Source organism: Acomys russatus, chromosome X (genome assembly GCF_903995435.1).
Source record: "Acomys russatus chromosome X, mAcoRus1.1, whole genome shotgun sequence".
Lineage (NCBI taxonomy): Eukaryota > Metazoa > Chordata > Mammalia > Rodentia > Muridae > Acomys > Acomys russatus.
This window is the reverse complement of record NC_067169.1, coordinates 5,791,232-5,810,076: the sequence shown is the minus strand read 5'-3', so window position 1 is coordinate 5,810,076 and position 18,845 is coordinate 5,791,232. Positions and strand designations below refer to the sequence as shown.

General features: G+C 40.9%; 1 protein-coding gene across 1 annotated transcript; it reads right to left on the bottom strand.

Moving 5' to 3' along the window:
* Positions 1-785: 785 nt before the first annotated feature.
* On the bottom strand, positions 786-1,418 carry LOC127184652 (claudin-34-like). Its single transcript, XM_051140988.1, has one exon. The coding sequence runs from the start codon at positions 1,416-1,418 to the stop codon at positions 786-788; it is 633 nt and encodes a 210-aa protein (XP_050996945.1).
* Positions 1,419-18,845: the final 17,427 nt, after the last annotated feature.

Genomic DNA, 18,845 nt, shown 5'->3' with positions numbered 1-18,845 from the left:
TTAGACATAGTTAGAATTAATTCAATGTACTATTGTTGGTGCTATTTCTGTAGGGTGTAGGGTTTTTTTTCTTCTATACCTCCCTAAGAAATGTCTCCCAACAGGAAAATGCATGAAAAATGTAACAAACTATAAGAGAGAATACCTGTTACACTAATAAGCTACAGGAGAGTCTGAAAATGTTTTGACTATAACATAATTGGAGCACATAGGGACAAAATATGGGATGAAACATCTCAAATTTTTAAACTTTAGGAAACTAGAAATGAATTAAACCCTCAATGAAAAGGCAAGAAAATATTGGGAAACTCTTCACAGGTACTTTGACAAAAGCATTGTGGAGACTCCTTACAGTAATCTGAAACATAGTTTGGGAATTTTAATCTCGTGGATATTTGCACTTATTATGATATGAGGAAAGTGCTTTAATTTTTATGAGCTTAGATAACGATGTAAAGTTTCATATATTCTAACACTCCATTCTATATATACTATATTTCTTGATCATTTACCTTCCTGTACCAGTAATAAAAGTCCAGACCTCATAAGACTAAGCAGAAAAGATTTTATTTAATGAAAATCCACAAGCCAATCAATGAACTACTGAAACAACCAAGAGAAGAAATATAAGGGGAGGCCCAAGAGAAGAAATATAAGAGGAGGCCCACTTGCCCTGCTTGGGCATGGTCTTGAATCTGGAAGCTTTAGGTGTATATCTGAAGAATACTTGTGATTAGTCCTTGTACTTTTGGATTTTCAAGTCTATGGAAGATGGAAACTTAAGTTTAAATGATAGAACACATTTCGTACCTTGAGGGAAGAGTGAAAGAAAGGGCAATGGTGCCACCTACTAGAAATAAGAAAGAAGAAAGGGTTGCCATTGCCAGTGCAATGCCAATTTTCTGGGTATCTGGGAAGGAGGGTGTGTGGAAATATGGGGGGAAGGCAATCCCATCCTTGCGAACGATGGATACATAATTGTACAAGATGGTAAGGAAGACAAAGCTGCTGGCAATGATGTTCAGAATCCCTGGAAGACAGAATGGATTGTAGGTGGCTTTCTTCCGGAGTCTCCCTGAGTACAATTTACAAAGTGCAATGATGTCAGATATTGCAGCAAGCATGCCGAGACGGCTGGAAACGAGTAGCAGGTGTTGGGCCACTCGAATATCCAAAGGAATGAAGGTGTCCTGGTAGCTGTATTGATAACACACTCTGACAATGCTGGAATTCCTTTCCTGGTGGTGAACACAGGTTCTCCACATCCCGACTAAGGTCATGCTGGGCTTGGAGTCCAATGGATCTTGAAAGCACCACACTCGCCACTCGGGGAGGCCCATAGAGACACTACAAAGGAACCATGCTAGAGTAGCCACAGCAAAACCTCCTAGCTGCAGATTGGCATGGTTTCTGACCATTGGCATGGTGACAGTGAACACTTGGTAACTGCAAAGAAACACAGGACATCATAAGGATGGGATTTTCAGTCCGGGGTGAATGTCTCCTGTGGGATCAATACCAGGGGAGAAGGGTTATGTTGAACAAGTGAGCCTTTGACCAGGAAATCTCCTTCACAGAATCTGTTCTGACCAAAGTCAGAGAAGGGCCACCTCTTTGGCAACATTTTCTAGCAGGTTGGTAATCCATACCACAACATCTAAGATAATTTTTTTATTGCTACTACCAAGACTGTTGATTGTTCTCTATATCTTGGCAATAATGCCCTATTGCTGAACACATCAGTTACTTATATCATCAAACGTGGAAGCTTCATCCAGACTGAGTAGCTAGAAAGTATTTGTATGCTACAGGAAAATAAAGGTAACCATCAATAATATTTGGGTTCAAATCCTGAGACATACAGTAATGACTTGCTTTTAAGATATACTGGTATAATATTTCTAAAAATGTTATGTTGATAACCAGCCACTTTTTATTGGACTTAATATTCACTCCATGACATAGGAACCCTATTTGACACTAATGTGGACAAGACCCTGGGATAAGGTCACAGGCATAAAAGAAACCCTCATGCTATCATTTTGCTAGAGGAACATAGCAATAATATGACTCGTAAAATTATACGATGCTATGCTAAAAATTGATATCTAATTCATCACTCAACAAAAATGCTTCTTATGGTCAACAGTAATAATACAGAGACACATAAGCTGAACAATATAGAGAATAAATGATTTTGGAGCATTCATGCTAAATTGGATGTCTTTATAAAATCCCCTCCCTTTGCAGGATAGGAATTGATGTGGAAGACGAAGAACAATTCATAGAACTAGAGGTGGCGGATTAATAAAAAGAAACAGCATCTTCCACACACAAACAAGGCTGATGCACACATGAACTATGAATTTGCCAGCATGTGCAAGGCCTATACAAGTTAAAACCTTAAAAATAAATACAAAGAAACTGCGGTGGATGTGGGGCCCAACACCTGACCAAACAGTTATTTGTAATTAGTACATCCTAGGACATGGAAAATAAGTTATATATAATAAACTATCACTGGGTAATCAACCTCATCTCAGAGTTAAGACCATATACAGTAGGAGTCTACCAAATAAAAACAGACTTCATTTTCAGATACAGACAACCAAGCAAGCATGAAAAGAAGCATGCCTTTGCAAAGACACACTCCATAGAAACTACTTAGTGCCCAACATACCATTTACTTCAGTTTTCAGGTCCTCTCAAGACAGCATTAACCCAAGAGCCTTTTGCAGACTCTGGCTACACTGAAATGGTAACACCATAGTAAATTAGGGACATGCCATACAGGTGCAGGTGATAGAATGATTCCTTATAGATTTGAGGAGAGAAATTTTCATAGGAGTGGCAAATGGATCATCCTTGTGCCCATTACACTGAAATGTCAGTCCCAAAAGATCAAGCAATATGTGATTCTACTAAAATGAACCCTGATACAGTCACATCCAGACGAAGATAGTCCATGGGTGTTTCTAGCAGCCAGAGCAGTGAGAAATGATAGATGAGAATCAATGAGGACAGCATTTCAGTTGGAGAATGTGAACACTGGTGACATTTCCACGTCCCTATGAATATACACATAACCACAAATCTACATCTTCAAAGTCTTATGATATACATGCTTAAAAACATTAATTACATCTACAACAAGATGGATGGAGCTTCTACTTACATGTGATGCTGTCTCCAAGTGAAGACACGTAGCCAAGTGACCAGTTATGTGGCACAATGTGGAACTAGCTGGATCAGCACTGCCAAGGAGGACAGAGCTTTCCTCGTGTGCCCTTCAAGGCTAGTTGCTGACTTCACAGTCAGCTGTGAGGTAACTGGCCTGCTTCAAAGTTCTGAGACCTTTATTGTGTCATCAAATTCTATCATTGAGCTCATCTTCCACATTTCAGCCTTTAGTGTGTGAGTGAAAAGACACTTTGGGTGCTAACCACACAAGGTTTTCAATTTCTAGTGCCATATGTTTTCTTATGCAACATTTGAAGTGTTTGATGTGTTTACTCATGTGTTTCCCTGCTCATAGTCAAGACCTACCTGCATCAAGGCTGATTCAGCCCTGTTTGCTGTGCAGTACATGTTTAGTTCTCTTTGAGGATGATTTCTAACCTTTTCATTGGCGGCAGTGACATTTTAGAAGAGTAACAGCCATGTATAGATCCAGATGCCAACAGAAGTGGCATCAACATCCCAGAAAATATCCTGCTCGATTCATTAAAGATTCTCACACAGATCCAGGGGTTCAAAACAGCCAATGAGTTTAGAGCTGAGAATAAATGGGAAATACCCTAAATCAAATATAGTAAACGTATTCTGTATACCACTGTTGATTATGATAAAAGCTAATCCACATTATGTCGAAATGTATTGAAGGATGTTTCTCAATGCTGTTTAGTGAATAGTATTTTATAAAAATAGAGAAGGAAAGGGGATAAATGAAGGGGGAACAGAATTTAAGGGGATGATGAAATTAGTTGCAATATGGCATTTTTCTTATTTTGTTTTTGTTTTTGAGTCAGTTTCTACATCGAACACATAGGCAACTTGAATGTGTAGTGAATTGTCTCTGACACCAGGACACTGCTGTTTCAGGCTTGTTCTACCATGGTATTGATAAGTTCTCTTATTAGCTACTTTTCCATCTCTGTGATAAAATCCCATGACCATTTTATAAAAGGAAGATATAATTTGGGCTCATATTTCCAGACAGACAGTCCATGTTGACAGGGAAAATGACATCAGGGAATCATGATGGTAGGGAACCGTGAAGATAGGGGAACCATAATGGCAAAGCAATCATGATGGCATGGGAACCATAATAGGAAGGCAATCATGATGGCAGGGGAACCATGATGGCAGGGAACTATGATTGCAGGGGAACCATAATAGCAGGTAACTATTATGGCAGAGGAATCATAATGGCAAGGCAACCAGGATGGCAAGGGAACAAGGAAAACAGGGAAACCATGATGACAAGAGACTGTCATGGCAGGGGAACTAGGATGACAGGAGAATGATTATGCCAGTGGAACCATAATGGCAGGGAACCATGATGTCAGGAAACTATGATGACAGGGAACCACGATGGGAGAGGAATCATGATCCAGGGAATGAAGATGGCAGGATTTCCATAGTGTAGTGGTTAGCACGTCTGCTTTGCAAGCAGAAAGACCTGGGTTCAAATCCCGGTAGAACTGTAGTTGAGCAATGGACTTACTCTTTTGAAACAACCCTCGATAAAAAACAAAACTTGGGAACGATGTTTTCTTGTACCTACATATTTCCTATCACCTTTCTGGCTCTAATCTGAAAGGAGAGACACCTCTCCTTCACCACCTACAAAGCTGCCTTGGCTTCTGTCTTCCCCACCTCAGAGAAGCTTCACCAGTAACTCCACCCATCAGCCCTTTCTACTGAGTCAGGACAAACTGACCCCCAGAACGTCCCAGGAAAATACATCAACATGGCCACACTTTGACTGCAGCTGAAGTTTTTAAAGGTTGATTGTGACATTGATTTAATATCTTGTTCAAATCCTTAAGTGCTTTTTGAGCTCTAAAAATAAAGGCTAAGAACAAATGCATAGTTCTTTTCCTTTGAGTGTAGCTGGAGGCCTATTGGAATGAATGATCCTCTCTTGAAGGAAGAATTTATATATAGTTTAGAATAAATGCTCTAGTGACCCATGTTGCAGAGATTCTGAGGCCCCGAAGACCTGGGCAAACATACTACTCCTGTGCTTCCACATGATTGTGATATGAGAACTTCAGAGAATTGATTTAGCAGGATTCCCAAATGAGCACTTTCTGTAGAGAAGCTGTTCTTGCTCTAGTGACGTCACAACAGGCATAGGTTGATCTTTGTACATTTCAATTCCTGGGCTTGGAGTGTGGTTGGTAATATGCCCACCTGTTGTTCTGATGCATAGACAACATATAGGACCATAATTCTTATGTATTTTTGGTTTACTTTTAAATATTTGTATGTATCTGTGTCTGGACAGGAGTGTTGCCTGGTCCAGGAACTGGACATGTGGTTGTAAACTGCCTGATATGGGTGTAGGAAATTGAAATGAGATCCTCAGAAAAACAGTGTGTGCACTGAAGCACTGTACCACAGAACTGTAACTTCTAAACTGTACGATGCATGTTATCACAGATTGGGCCCTTGTGTCTTTGTTCATATTAGGCAAGATGTTTAATATAGATTTAACATCTTTAGCTGTGTGTCCATATGAATGTGTGCCGTGTGTGTGTGTGTGTGTGTGTGTGTGTGTGTGTGTGTGTGTGTGTGTGTGACCAGCCAAAGCTATAGTGAAGCCTTTTCTGAGACGACAACAACATAGCTCCACTTGACTCATGTGCTATGACTTTCAGTAATCATATAACATGTGTCAGAAGTGGTCCAGTAGCAGAGTAAGTGGAATTAATTTACATGTTAGTAGAAAGAGGAGTGTGTGGAAGATGATGGCAAAATTGTCTGCTCTTTCATTATCATCTTATGAAATTTGAACTTCCTACAAGAAGTAAATTGCTGTGTTGTAGCAGTGGAGGTAAACACATGGTCTAAAGTAGGAAAATGAGCTGGGCCTGGGGTAACATGTCTTGAATATGAGTACTCAGGGAGGCAGAAGCTGGTGGGGCTCAGTGAGTTTGAAATCAGCCTGGCCTACAGAACTTTTTCCTCCTCAGAACCCCAAGAAACGTGATTTCTCATTAGTTGTTGCAATTTACAGTTGTTCTATACAAATATTGAGGCCCTTCTTTCTTTCTGTTGCATTTTAAACATCATCTGAACTGTAGAAGGCTCCTCATGATCCAGGAAGCCATTAGCTAGATATTGAGAAATATAGCCACACAAAATGACTTTGTAAATCAATAATCTGTTAGCTAAATAATATGTTGTTATCTAACAGTTCTTATTATTCAGGTTATATAACAATTTATCAACTAGTCTCTTAATTAAATCACATTTTAAAATATATAATAAACATCAATGGCAGAACAGCACATTCCTTCCTAGACACAGAGAAGCAATAATAAGAAGCCTTTGATCTTACATGGCATTTTCTCCTTGTCCTCGGCCACAGCACCACCTAACTGAAGTGGAGAGCTGGCCTAGCATCAGGGGATTAACTTGAGCCACTGGCCTCACTAAGCATCGCATTCCATTTAGTTTCTTAGGTCTTTCACTCAGCCCTATCAAATTAGCCCACACAGTACTATCCCTCAGTAAGAACTCTCAGAAGGTATTGTTGACATCGGTTGGTTTGGCAAAGAAGGTACTTGTGTTATTCAATCTTTAAATGTATGTTGAGTAATGGAAGGAAATAGAAACTAGAGTTGGAAGACCACAGTCCCTAATCCTTTCTCCAACAACACTTTCTGGACAGTGACTCTGAACCATTCCTACTGAGTAAACATAGCCTCTATTTGTAAGGAAATGTTATAGAGTGTCCTTTCCTGTGGGAACCTGGCAACTTGGCTCAGCTGTTCTGTTGTCACATGCCTTTACTGGAAAAACATTATGCTCCAGTGAGCTGACCACAACTTCCTGTTCTTTGTTTTGATCCTTTGCTGCCATGGTTATAGGTCAGGTGCCCTGCCCCTCCCACCTGGATGAATTTTCCAACTTGCATCTGTGTAATTTTCCACTTGCATCGACCTGTATATAAGGGTCAGCTTTTCCTCAAACAAATGACATTCTCTTGATGTGAATGACCCACTGTCTTGTTCTTTAATCCACAGTCCCTCACTTGACCACTCAGGTCTACAGTAGCCTGGGCCCTACAAGTGGAGGTTTCAGCGAGATCCGAGATCGGGATAGAGGAATTAGTGCTCATGCATCTCCCCAGGGAAGCTGGCCAGTGCCTCACTGAGGTAAGTCGTGGGTGAATTGGAAATGGGTACCACAAGCTCTTCCACCATATTGGTAGATCAATTAGTAAAGTTACTTAAGGACCAAGGCACCGGGATTAAGCATAAGACAGCCAGAGATTTTAATAAGACTGTGGAGAGGAGTGGTCCTTGGTTCTTGGTGTCAAAAGGTCTTACTCTGTCTGACTGGGACCAAGTTAAGACTGATCTCCAGAAAGCCTTGCATAATGATGGGTCAGAGAACATTCTGGTTGCCACCTTCTCTCTATCGAGGCTTGTTAAAGATGCTCTACAGAGTGAGGATGACAGAATTAAAGAAAAAGTTGGGGAGGTTGAAAATGCTCTAAATGAAATTCAGGAAGAGGAATCCGTAAGATCTCTTGCGCCCTCCGAGGCTGCCTCCTCCTCCTCCTCCTCAGAGGAATCAGAGGAAGAGTAAGTTAAATTGGACCAGGAGATTAGAGCATTGAAAAAGAAACTTAAAGAAAGTAAACTGAGAAACAAGAGTAATATGAGGCTGCCCGCATATAATCCCGACTTCCAGAGTAAAATATCTATAGCAGAAACCTTGACACCAACCCGCGGAGTTATATCCCCAGTTGTAGAAGTCCCACATCCAAATCAACCTGGTCAGATGCAGGGGCAGCATGAGCCATTACAATTTAAAGACATCAAACAATTGAAGGGGGCAGTAATGGCCTATGGTCTTCATGCTCCCTTTACAATAGCTATTTTTGGGTCCTTTTCAGGACAATTTTGACCGACTGTGGGAACCTCATATAGTTTCTTGTTCTCCTTTGTTGATGGGAGGAACAAACAAACAAATGAACACAAGGCGATTTTCCCATTAAAAGTCAATTTACTCAATTTAATATTTTTCAAACTTCACCCTTTAAAATGCACAATCTGGTACTATTAACTATATTCAAGTTGCTGTGAATAGATTAACAGAATTTTTCTTACAATACTGAAACTCTACATCCATCAACCTTGTTCCTCCCATCAACTTTAATTTTAATGGCTATGCAATAATGGTAGTTGATTATGCTGGATATTGATGTAAATACTCTGTCTTTGTTTTATGATAGGAATCGAATGTGAATGCCCTCCCCATATTCAAAGCAAGTCTCTCCATCTTGAGCTAAGCTACTCCTCCAGCCTTACTATGTTCCCCGTTGCTGCTTTACAACCAGCACTCTGAGCCTCCTTCTAAGAATGTAAGCTTTTCAGACTCTTGATCACCAAGAGCTCTCAGGTGGGTTCCATAGGTTTGATTATCTTGTTTTACATTTTGTGAGACTCCAGGGTGGATCTTAGTCACCCTCTGAGGATTGCTTCCAGCCCTCATGCTGAAATACCATCTGACAGTGTCTTTAACAACCTTGGTGGACAAGAGCACTCTCCTTTCTCCAGGCTTCTTACTGAGGATGACAGGATAACAGGGATATGATACTGATTATAAATAACACTGCTCCACAAAACATTGTTTTTCTGATAATGATGAGGGAAGGAATGGAGTGTGGATGGTTTGAAAGGAGCAAAAATGCAGAGATGAGTGGAATTTTAGTCTTGCTCTGGCTATTCATGAGGTTTATACTCAAGCTAGTCAACTCAACGTACTGCCCTGACCTATGAATGGAGAGGACTGTACTCCCTATGAAACAAGACATTGTTTTGAAGACAGTTTCTAAAAGCCAGACAGAATTTTTATTAATTTATATTTTGTGGGGGTAATGGTTATAAAGAAGGAGAACATGCAAACGTGTAAGTGCCACAGCACCCAGCCCAGGCACTACAGAGGAACTTGGGTTCTCTTCTGTGCACCCACATCATGCTGTACAGGACTTGACACCCTCTTCTGACCTCTGCTGACATCGTCACACATGGCATACACATACAAATGCAAAATCATTTCCCAGCACTCAGGAGGTAGAAGCAGGAGGATTCAAGTCATTCTTGGCTACACAGCGAGTCTGAAGGCAGTGTGAATAATAAGACATCTGGTCTTACAAAGCAACAAGAACCTCAGAACCCTTAGATACACTAATCATAAGTTCTCAGTAGGTAGGTAATGAAAACAAAAACAAAAATTATAACAACTGCCTTCACTTTTCTATGAAGCTAATATTTACGTGCAGAGTAGAAGTAGAAATGTCTCGTCTAACCCTTATAGTTCATAAAGGAGACAGGAGTTAGCTTGTTGAATTCACTAGCCTGAGTGCAAAGCTAGTGATAGCTTTGGAGCTCTTGAGCTCCTTGGCCTTTGGAGTTTTGAACTTTGAGCCAGCAAGACTTTGGCCTTGGGTGTTTTGGCCTTTTCCTCCTGGGCTGTCAGCTGAGCTAGTGAGGATTTGGGGCCTTTTCAATTGCAATATGAGCTGAGTAGGAAGGTGAGCTTGGTGCTTTCTCTGCCTCTCTGAGGTGGCAGGTATTCACCCCAGCTTCTGGCTCCCGAGTCTTTATTGGTAAAAAGAGATCATTTGGGATTTCGTCATAAAACGACAACATTCTAACACTCCTTCGTGGTAAAAGCCTTGGAGAAATCAGTGATACAAGGCCCTTACCTAAACCTAACATACAGCAAGCAGATAGCCAACATCAAATTAAGTGGAGGAAAACTGTTGGGTTCTGGGAAGAAGCTAAGATGCTTAAAATGAACACTATATTTTCTCAACTAGGGAAAGTGGCCAGTTCTGGGTCTGAACGTTCACATGTAATCTACATGCAAGCTGCAGCCAGGCATATAAAGAACAAACTCGCTGTGTGGGGAGGTGATATTCTGGAGCCCATGGATTGAGGAGTCACAGGGAATAGGGTGAAACTGCCCTTGGATCCGTCTACCCACCCCATGCCAAACTGCAGAGGTCACCCGCCCAGGCTAAGTGGAAACACAGGCAGTAGGTCCCACCAAAAACAGCTAGAGTGTGTGTGGAACTCGTGGGCCTTCATGGGCCCAATCTAAAGCCAGACACAACGGACAGAGCCTGCAAACAGGGGCAGTTAGAAACCAGCTTTGACTTCTCCCACAGGCCCAGGAGGATTTCCCAGGCTATGGGGAGACATGGGTTGTGCCTACAGTGTCTAATTTCTGACCTAGAGGGATCTCTGAGCATCCTGGCTTAGAGGGTCATGGAAAGAGCAGGCACCTTGGAACCCCCCAGCGGCCTGAAACCAAATTGTCTCTGGCCCGCAGTGCACTGATCCTGCACTCTTCAACAGACAGAACCTAGCTGGATCAGCTTTCACAAGCCCAGCAGGATCTCCCATGCTATCAGGGGACGTTGGTGCCTGCAGTATATATTCGATGACCTAGAAGGATGTCTGAGCATATCTGCTTACAAGGTCTTGGAAAGTACAGGCACCTTGGATCCCACCAGCGGCATGAAACCATATTGTATCTGGCCCATGGCGTACTGATTCTGCACTCTCCAACAGACAGAACTTAGCTGGATCATATCCTACAGCCCCAGCAGGATCTCCCAAGGTATCAGGAGATGTGGGTCATGCCTGCAGTGGCTAATTGCTGGCGTAGAGCGATCTCTGTGCATCCCGGCTTACACCATTATTGAAAGTGACAGCATCTTGGATCCTGCCAGTGGCCTGAATCCATATTCTCTCTGGCCCATGGCACGCTGATCCTGTACTCTCCAACAGACAGAAGCTAGCTGATTCAGTCTGGAGTCTAAGGTGTAGAGAAAAATCTCCAGGAGTGGAAGCTGGACCACCTGCCTATTCCAGGGAAAAACTTCCTGATCGCCACAGGCAAGGACACCTGACCTATAATCAATCATCAACTATCCACTCTCAACAAGGGAAGGTCACTTGAAGGTACCTCCAAACATCAAAGACACCAAAATGACAAGAGGACAGCGAAAGAATGCCAAAAAACCCAAAGCAGTTTGGCATCTCCAGATCTCAGCAATCCCAATGAAAACAACCCAGAGAACCAGAAAATAATCACAATACACCAAATGAACTCAAGTCCTTAGTAAGGAAGATGATAATGGAAGAAACGAATAAAATTTGGAAACAACTGCAGGAGGAGGCAAAAAAGAGGGCTGAAGATTTAAAAGAATCATGTAAAGAGGCACTAGAAGAATTTCAAAAAAATACAAATAACCAGATGAAGGAAATCATTAAAACAGTTCAAGACCTGAAGATAAAATGGAAGCTATGATAAAGGAACACACAGAAGAGAAACGTGGTCAGGAGGCATCAGAGAAGAAAGCAAGCATCTCAGAGGTGACCTTATCCAACAGAATGCAAGAAATGGAGGAACAAATATCGGGACTTGAAGACACAGTCATAGAACTCAAAACAACCAACAAAGAAAGTGCTAAATATGAAAAGTTCCTGACACATTACATCCAAAATATCAAGTCCACCATGAAAAGATGAAACTTGAGAATAATCGGTATTGAGGAAAGAGAGGACACCCAACTTTAGAGCCCAGAAAATATCTTTAACAGAATCATAGAAGAAAATGTCCCCAATTTAAAGAAAGAAAGGCATATGAGCATACAGGAGGCCTACAGAACACCAAATGGAATAGACCAGAAAAGAAAATCGTCTTGCCACATAATAATAAAAACACAAAATATACAGAACAAGCAAAAAATATTAAAAGTGGCAAGAGAAAAAGGTCGAGTAACATACGATTGCGAACCTATCAAAATTACTCCCAACTTCTCAGCAGAAACCATGAAAGCCAGAAGGGCCTGGACAAAGGTCTTGCAAACCATATAAGAACACAGAAGCCAGGCAAGATTACTATATCCAGCAAAACTATCAATAACCATTGACAGAGAAAACAAGATATTCCATGACAAAAACAAATCCAAACAGTACCTAGGCACAACTCCAGCTTTACAGAAGTTACTAGAATGAAAACTCCACCCCAAAAGGCCAAATTACAACCAAAGCTACATAGGAAATAGTTAACTACACCCTCGAAAAATCATAATCTCACAAAATCTCGACTGAAACAAACAACAAAAATTAAGGGACTTAGCAGTCACTGGTCATTAATATCTCTCAACATCAATGGTCTTAATTCTCCAATAAAAAGACAGACTAACTGAATGGATGCATAAACAATACCCAACATTCTTCTGTATTCAAGAAACACATCTCAACTACAAGGACAGACATTGCATCAGAGTAAAAACTTGTGGAAAATATTTCAAGCAAATGGTCACAAGAAGCAAGCTGGGGTAGCCATTCTAATATCTAATAAAATAGACTTTCAACCAAAATTAGTCAAAAGGGACAAGGAAGGACACTTCATACTCATCAAAGGTAAAGTCAACCAAGAAGACATTTTAATTTGGAACATCTATGCTCCTAATACAAGGGCACTCACATTTGTAAAAGAGCTATTAACAAAGCTTAAACCACTCATCGATCCCCAACCCCACACATTAATAGTGGGAGACTTCAACACCCCACTTTCACTGAAGGATAGGTCTTTGAATAAAAAACTAAGCCAGGAAATAACTTCATTAACCAATGTCATGAATCAAATGGTTCTAACAGATATCTACAGAACTTTTCACCCAAACACAAAGAATTATACCTTCTTCTCAGCACCCCATGGAACGTTCTCTAAAATTGATCACATTGGAGGTCACAAAGCAAGCCTCAACAGATATAAGAAGATTGAAATAATACCTTTTATCCTATCAGATCACCATAGTCTGAGGCTGGACTTCAACAACAACAGAAATAACAAAAAGCCTAAACACACACGGAAACTAAGTAACTCTCTACTTAATGACACCTGGGTCAAGGAAGAAATAAAGGAAGAAATAAAGAACGTTCTGAAATTCAATGAAAATAAAGGTACCACATACCGAAATTTGTGGGACACAATGAAGGCGGTGCTAAGAGAAAAATTCATAGCACTAAGTGCCTTTAGAATGAAAATGGAAACATCCCACATAAATAACTTAACCACACATCTGGTAACCCTAGGGGGAAAAAAAAGCAGAAACACCCAAGAGGAGTAGACACCTGGAAATAATCAAACTCGGGGCTGAAATCAATAAATTAGAAACAAAGAGAACAATTCAAATAATCAACAAAACCAAGATCTGGTTCTTTGTGAAAATTAACAAGATAGACAAACCATTAGCCAAACTAACTAAAAGACAGAGAAACGCTATCCAAATAAAAAAAAATCAGAAATAAAAAGGGAGACATATCAACAGACACCAAAAAATAAAAGAATCATAAGAACCTACTTTAAAAGCATTTATGCCACACAATTTGAAAATCTAAAGGAAATGAAAAATTTAATCCACCTATCCCATTTGCCAAAATTGAATCAAGATCAGATAAACAAATTAAATAGCTCTATTTCACCTGTAGAAATAGAAGAAATCACTGATAGTCTTCCAACCAAAAAAGCCCAGGGGCAGATGGCTTCAGCGGAGAATTCTACCAATTCTTCAAAGAGGAGCTAATACCGATACTATTCAAGCTATACCAAAAGATAGAAATAGACGGAACATTACCAAGTTCCTGCTATGTGGCCACAGTCACATTGATACCTAAACGCCGCAAAAACCCAACCAAAAAAAAAAAAAATAGAATTTCAGCGCAATTTCTCTTATGAACATTGACGCAAAGATAATCAATAAAATACTCGCAAAACGAATACAAGAACATATCAAAGACAGCATTCACCATGACCAGGTAGGCTTCATTCCAGGCATGCAGGGATGGTTTAACATATGGAAATCCATCAATGTAATCCACCATATAAGCAAACTGAAAGAGAAAAACCACATGATAATCTTCCTGAACAGAACACCAGCAGCCCAGACCTTAAGGTCAACAATTAATAGATGGGACCTCATGAGGCTGAGAAGCTTCTGTAAGGCAGGAGACACTGTCAACAGAACAAAGCAGCAGCCTACAGACTGGGAAACGATCTTCACCAACACTTAATCTGGCAAAGGTCTAATATCCAAAATATATAAAGAACTCAAGAAATTAAACACCACCAAACCAAATAACACAATTAAGAAATGGGTCTCAGAATTAAACAGAGAATTCTCAACAGAAGAATATCAAATGGCGGAGAAACACTTAAAGAAATGCTCAGCCTCGTTAGTTATCAGAGAGATGCAAATAAAAACTACACTGAGATTTCATCATACACCCATCAGAATGGCTAACGTCAAAAACCCAAATGACTCTCCTGGAGGGGGAGACCTGGTGGTACTCAGAGGAAAGACAGCAGGTTGCCAAGAAGAGACTTGATACCCTATGAGCATATACAGGGGGAGGTAATCCCCCTCAGGAACAGTCATAGGGGAGGGGAAGAATGGGAAAATGGGGGGGGAGGGAAGAATGGGAGGATACAAGGGATGGGATAAACATTGAGATGTAACAAGAATAAATTAATAAAAAAAATTTTTAAAAAACTCAAATGACACCACATGCTGGAGAGGATGTGGAGAAAGAGGAACACTCCTTCATTGCTGGTGGGAATGCAATGTAGTACAACCACTTTGGAAATCTATCTGGTGCTTTCTCAGAAAAATGGGAACAGGGCCTCCTCGAGACCCATCTATTCCATTCCTTGGAATATAACCAGAAAATGATCTACCACATAACAGAGACATATGCTCAACCATGTCCATAGCTGCCTTATTCATAATAGCCAGAACATGGAAGCAGCCTAAATGTTCCCCAGTAGAAAATGGATAAAGAAACTGTGGTACATTTAAACTATGGAATACTATTCAGCTCATAAAAACAAGGAATTCCTGAAATTTATAGACAAATGGATTGAACTAGAAATTATCACAATGAATGAGTTCACCCAGAAGCACAAAGAGACAAATAGTATATATTCACTTATATAGAGACACTAACCCAAGGGGCATGTCGCATGAAAGACTTTACTTCCCAGGAAGGTGGGTCAGAGGGGAGAACATCCTATTGGGACTTTAGGTGAGAGAAGCGTGGGTGAATGGGGAAGAAGGATCCAGAGGGTCTTGGAAACCTGCAAGAAGAACATTATGACAGGTGGATCTGGGTCCTAAGGTCCTGCTAAAAACTATGGCACCAGCCAAGGAAAATATAGGCAGTAAACTTCAAACACCTACCCAGACCTAGATGATGGACAGGACATTCTCCACTGTTGAGTGGAGAGGGAGGTCTGACTTTCATACAAACTCTGGTACCCCAATTTTTACCACTTCCCCTTGATGGGGAGGCCTGGTGGAACTCAGAGGAAGAGTAACATGTCACCAAGAGAAGACAGGATACTCTATGAGAATATACAGGGAGAGGAGGTCCACCTCAGTCACAGACATAGGGGAGAGGTATAGGGGGGAAGTGGAAGGGAGGGAGGAATGGGATGACACAAGGGATGGTCTAACAAATAAGATATAGTATGAATAAATTAATAAAATATTTAAAAAAGAATTATCATACGATTGGGCATGGTGGTCCACACTTTTAGTAGCTATACTTGGTAGGCAGGGGCATAAGTAAGTATATCAAGGCCTTCCTTGTTTACACCTTGAGTTCCAGTACAGCCAAGACAATCTCAACCATATCCCCCAAGAAAAATCTCAGTAATTAGTTATATGTACCCCATCTCTCACTTTCTCTGTTTCTGTCTCTCTCTCTCTCTCTCTCTCTCTCTCTCTCTCTCTCTCTCTCTCTCTCTCTCTCTCTCTCTCTTTTTCTCTGTGTTTGTTTGTGTGTGTGTCTGTAAAACAATAATAAAGAAGAGAGCATGAATTTGCAGGGAGAGTTAGAGGGAGAAGTGCGAGGTTCGTAATTATTAAATTATCAAGAAAGAATGAAATTATATTTTTAAAATACAAAGTACATCTGGGTGTGGTGGAACACACTGACTATCGCAGCATGTGACAGGAAGAAGCAGGGGAATCTCTTCAAGTTTGAGGCCAGCCTGGATTCTATAATGAGTTCCAGACCAGAGAGACCTTTTCTCAAAAATAATAGAGTTTATGAGACTGCAGAGATGGCTCAGCCATGAACACCATTCGTCACAGCCAGGAGTGCTGGCAAACGCCTGTATTTCTAGCATTCAAGGAGGCAGAGGCAGATGGATTTTTGTGAGTTTTAGGCCAGCCTGTTCTACAAATTGAGTCCAGGACAGCAGGACAGTCAAGGGTACACAGTGAGACTCTGTCTCAAGAAAAAAAAAAAAAGAACAGAAGAAGAAGGAAGAGGAGAAGGAGGAAGAGGAAAAGAAGGAGGAGGAGGTCATAGTTCTTTTCAAAGACAGATGTTCTATTCCCAGCACACACATGGTTGCTTTCTACTGTTCCTAATTCCAAGTACAGGGGATCCAATCCCTTCTTCTGATGTCCCTGGTGTTAGAACACCCAAACTTGTCTATTTTAATTTGCTCCATGTTGTTTCCTCCAGGTGCAGGCTTCTCTTTTTGGTTCCTGTAAGTGTGTCTTTCCTGAATACTTAAATTGCCCACACCTGTAATGAGACTAGTCCTCTCCTCCTGGTTAGAGAAAAGTCATCCTGTATTTGGTGGGAGAAGGGAGCTGTGTTTTGTTTTTTGAAGAAAGGTTTTCTCTGTGTATCTCTGGCTATCCTGGGACTCATTGTTTAGAACAGTCTGGACTCCCTTGAACATATCCCTTTGTAGACAGAGTGCTGAGATTAAAGACTTGTGCCAGCACCACCCAGCAGGTAACTCCATGCTGCAACAAGTCACCAGGTAGCCATCATATGTGCCAGACTTCAGTACAATTGCTTACAGTCAGACAGAGTTTGCTAAATCTAGAAATGTGCCCCATCAGGACAAAAATGTAGGGCTCATCCACAAAGCAGAAGAGTTTATTAGAAATTCTTAGAGATGGAAGTACAAATAAACTGGATATGGTGGAGCAGCCCTTAATCCAAGCACTTGGGAGGCAGAAACAGGCAGTTGTCTGAGAATTTGTCCTGGAATCCGGAGCTGTAAAGAGAAATCCTGTCTTGAAACAACAAAACAAAACAAAACAAAACAAAAAGACAAAAACAAACCATTCATATAACAGAAGTAGGTTATAAAAGAAACCAAACCTTTCAGTACATTTACCCCTTTTAGTTAAAAACAAGTATAAAACACAGCTTTTTCTCTAACATGAATAAACTATGTACCCTCTGTCATTGCTGCCCTTGTAGCTTGTGTGGGCTGGAGTCCACAGCCTTGCATCTGAGCCCCAAGGGCCATGGGTCCTCCTGACAGGCCTCTGTCCTCTGTGCAGAGGGTGAACAGGCCTCCGAAGGCAGTGGAGACATGGGAGGGACAGAGACTATGCTCCTGTAATGAATACCAGCATTGGACAGGGAGAGAGCATGGTGGATACATGAGAAAGTGTTGAGAATAGTGCCCAGTACAGGCATAAAATAGGCAGGGTTTAATTTCATTTAATCAAAGGAAGATTCAGTTTATATTCATGTACTTAGTATGAAAAGTATGGAGCAGTAGAGGAATATGCCCATTGAACTGATGACACTTCAGATTGAGGTGGAATGGGCAGGATTCACTCTTGACTCTAAGACTTTCTGTTTAACTTTTAAGGGTGTGTGTGTGTGTGTGTGTGTGTGTGTGTGTGTGTGTGTGTGTGTGTGTGTCTGTGTGTGTGTGTGTGTGTGTAAATTGGTGTGGTGGCTAGAGGTTAACATCAGATGTCTTTACCTAACCGTGCTCCATCATATGTTTTTTGAGAAAAGGTGCCTCAATGAACTGGAGGCTCACCGATTTGACTAGATGAGCTGACAAAAAACTTCAGAGATCTTATTATCTCTACCCAAGTCTCCACCATCAACTCAGTTAAAGGTGCACACCACAGTGCCTAGTTTTTACATGGATTCTGGGACCAGTCAGATGGTCAGGGGGTAAAAGTGCTTTCTGCCAAGCCTGAAGACTAAAATTTAATCTGTGATATCCACAGGGTAGGAGAAAAGGACTCCTTGATGAGTTTTTCAAAGGACAGAATGTTCCTCAGTTTCCAACACTTATGAATGGCCATTCACATAAGACATGAATGTTCTGATTTGGTTGTTGAAATTGAGGAGTCTGGGAAAAATACTTTCTTTGGAATGCTGACCGCAGAAAGCTGATGGAAAGGTTGGAGACCTAAGCATCATTCCCAGGAGCTGGTTTGGGTAAGTTCTTTCCTCCATGTAATTTAATCCAGAATTTTTAGGAAAGTAACTATTTCAGTTTTACAAATCAGGAAATGTGCTTATGTTCAAACAAGGAGAAATGATTAGCCTTGAGTTGAAAGATTACTTATTTTTAAAATGTTTATTTATTCATTGAGAGAGAAAAAGACAAAGAGAGACAGAAACAGAGAGAGATTCATACATTGAAGACACTAGGAAAGAATAAAACCCTGTTCTCAGGGCATTCTGAATGCTAGTTAGACTTGTCTTTATGTTAAAAGTAAGGGTAAGCCAGTACGAGTG

Coding starts and splice junctions, on each gene's coding strand:
- LOC127184652 (XM_051140988.1), bottom strand. CDS start 1,418: ATGGTCAGAAACCATGCCAATCTGCAGCTAGGAGGTTTTGCTGTGGCT.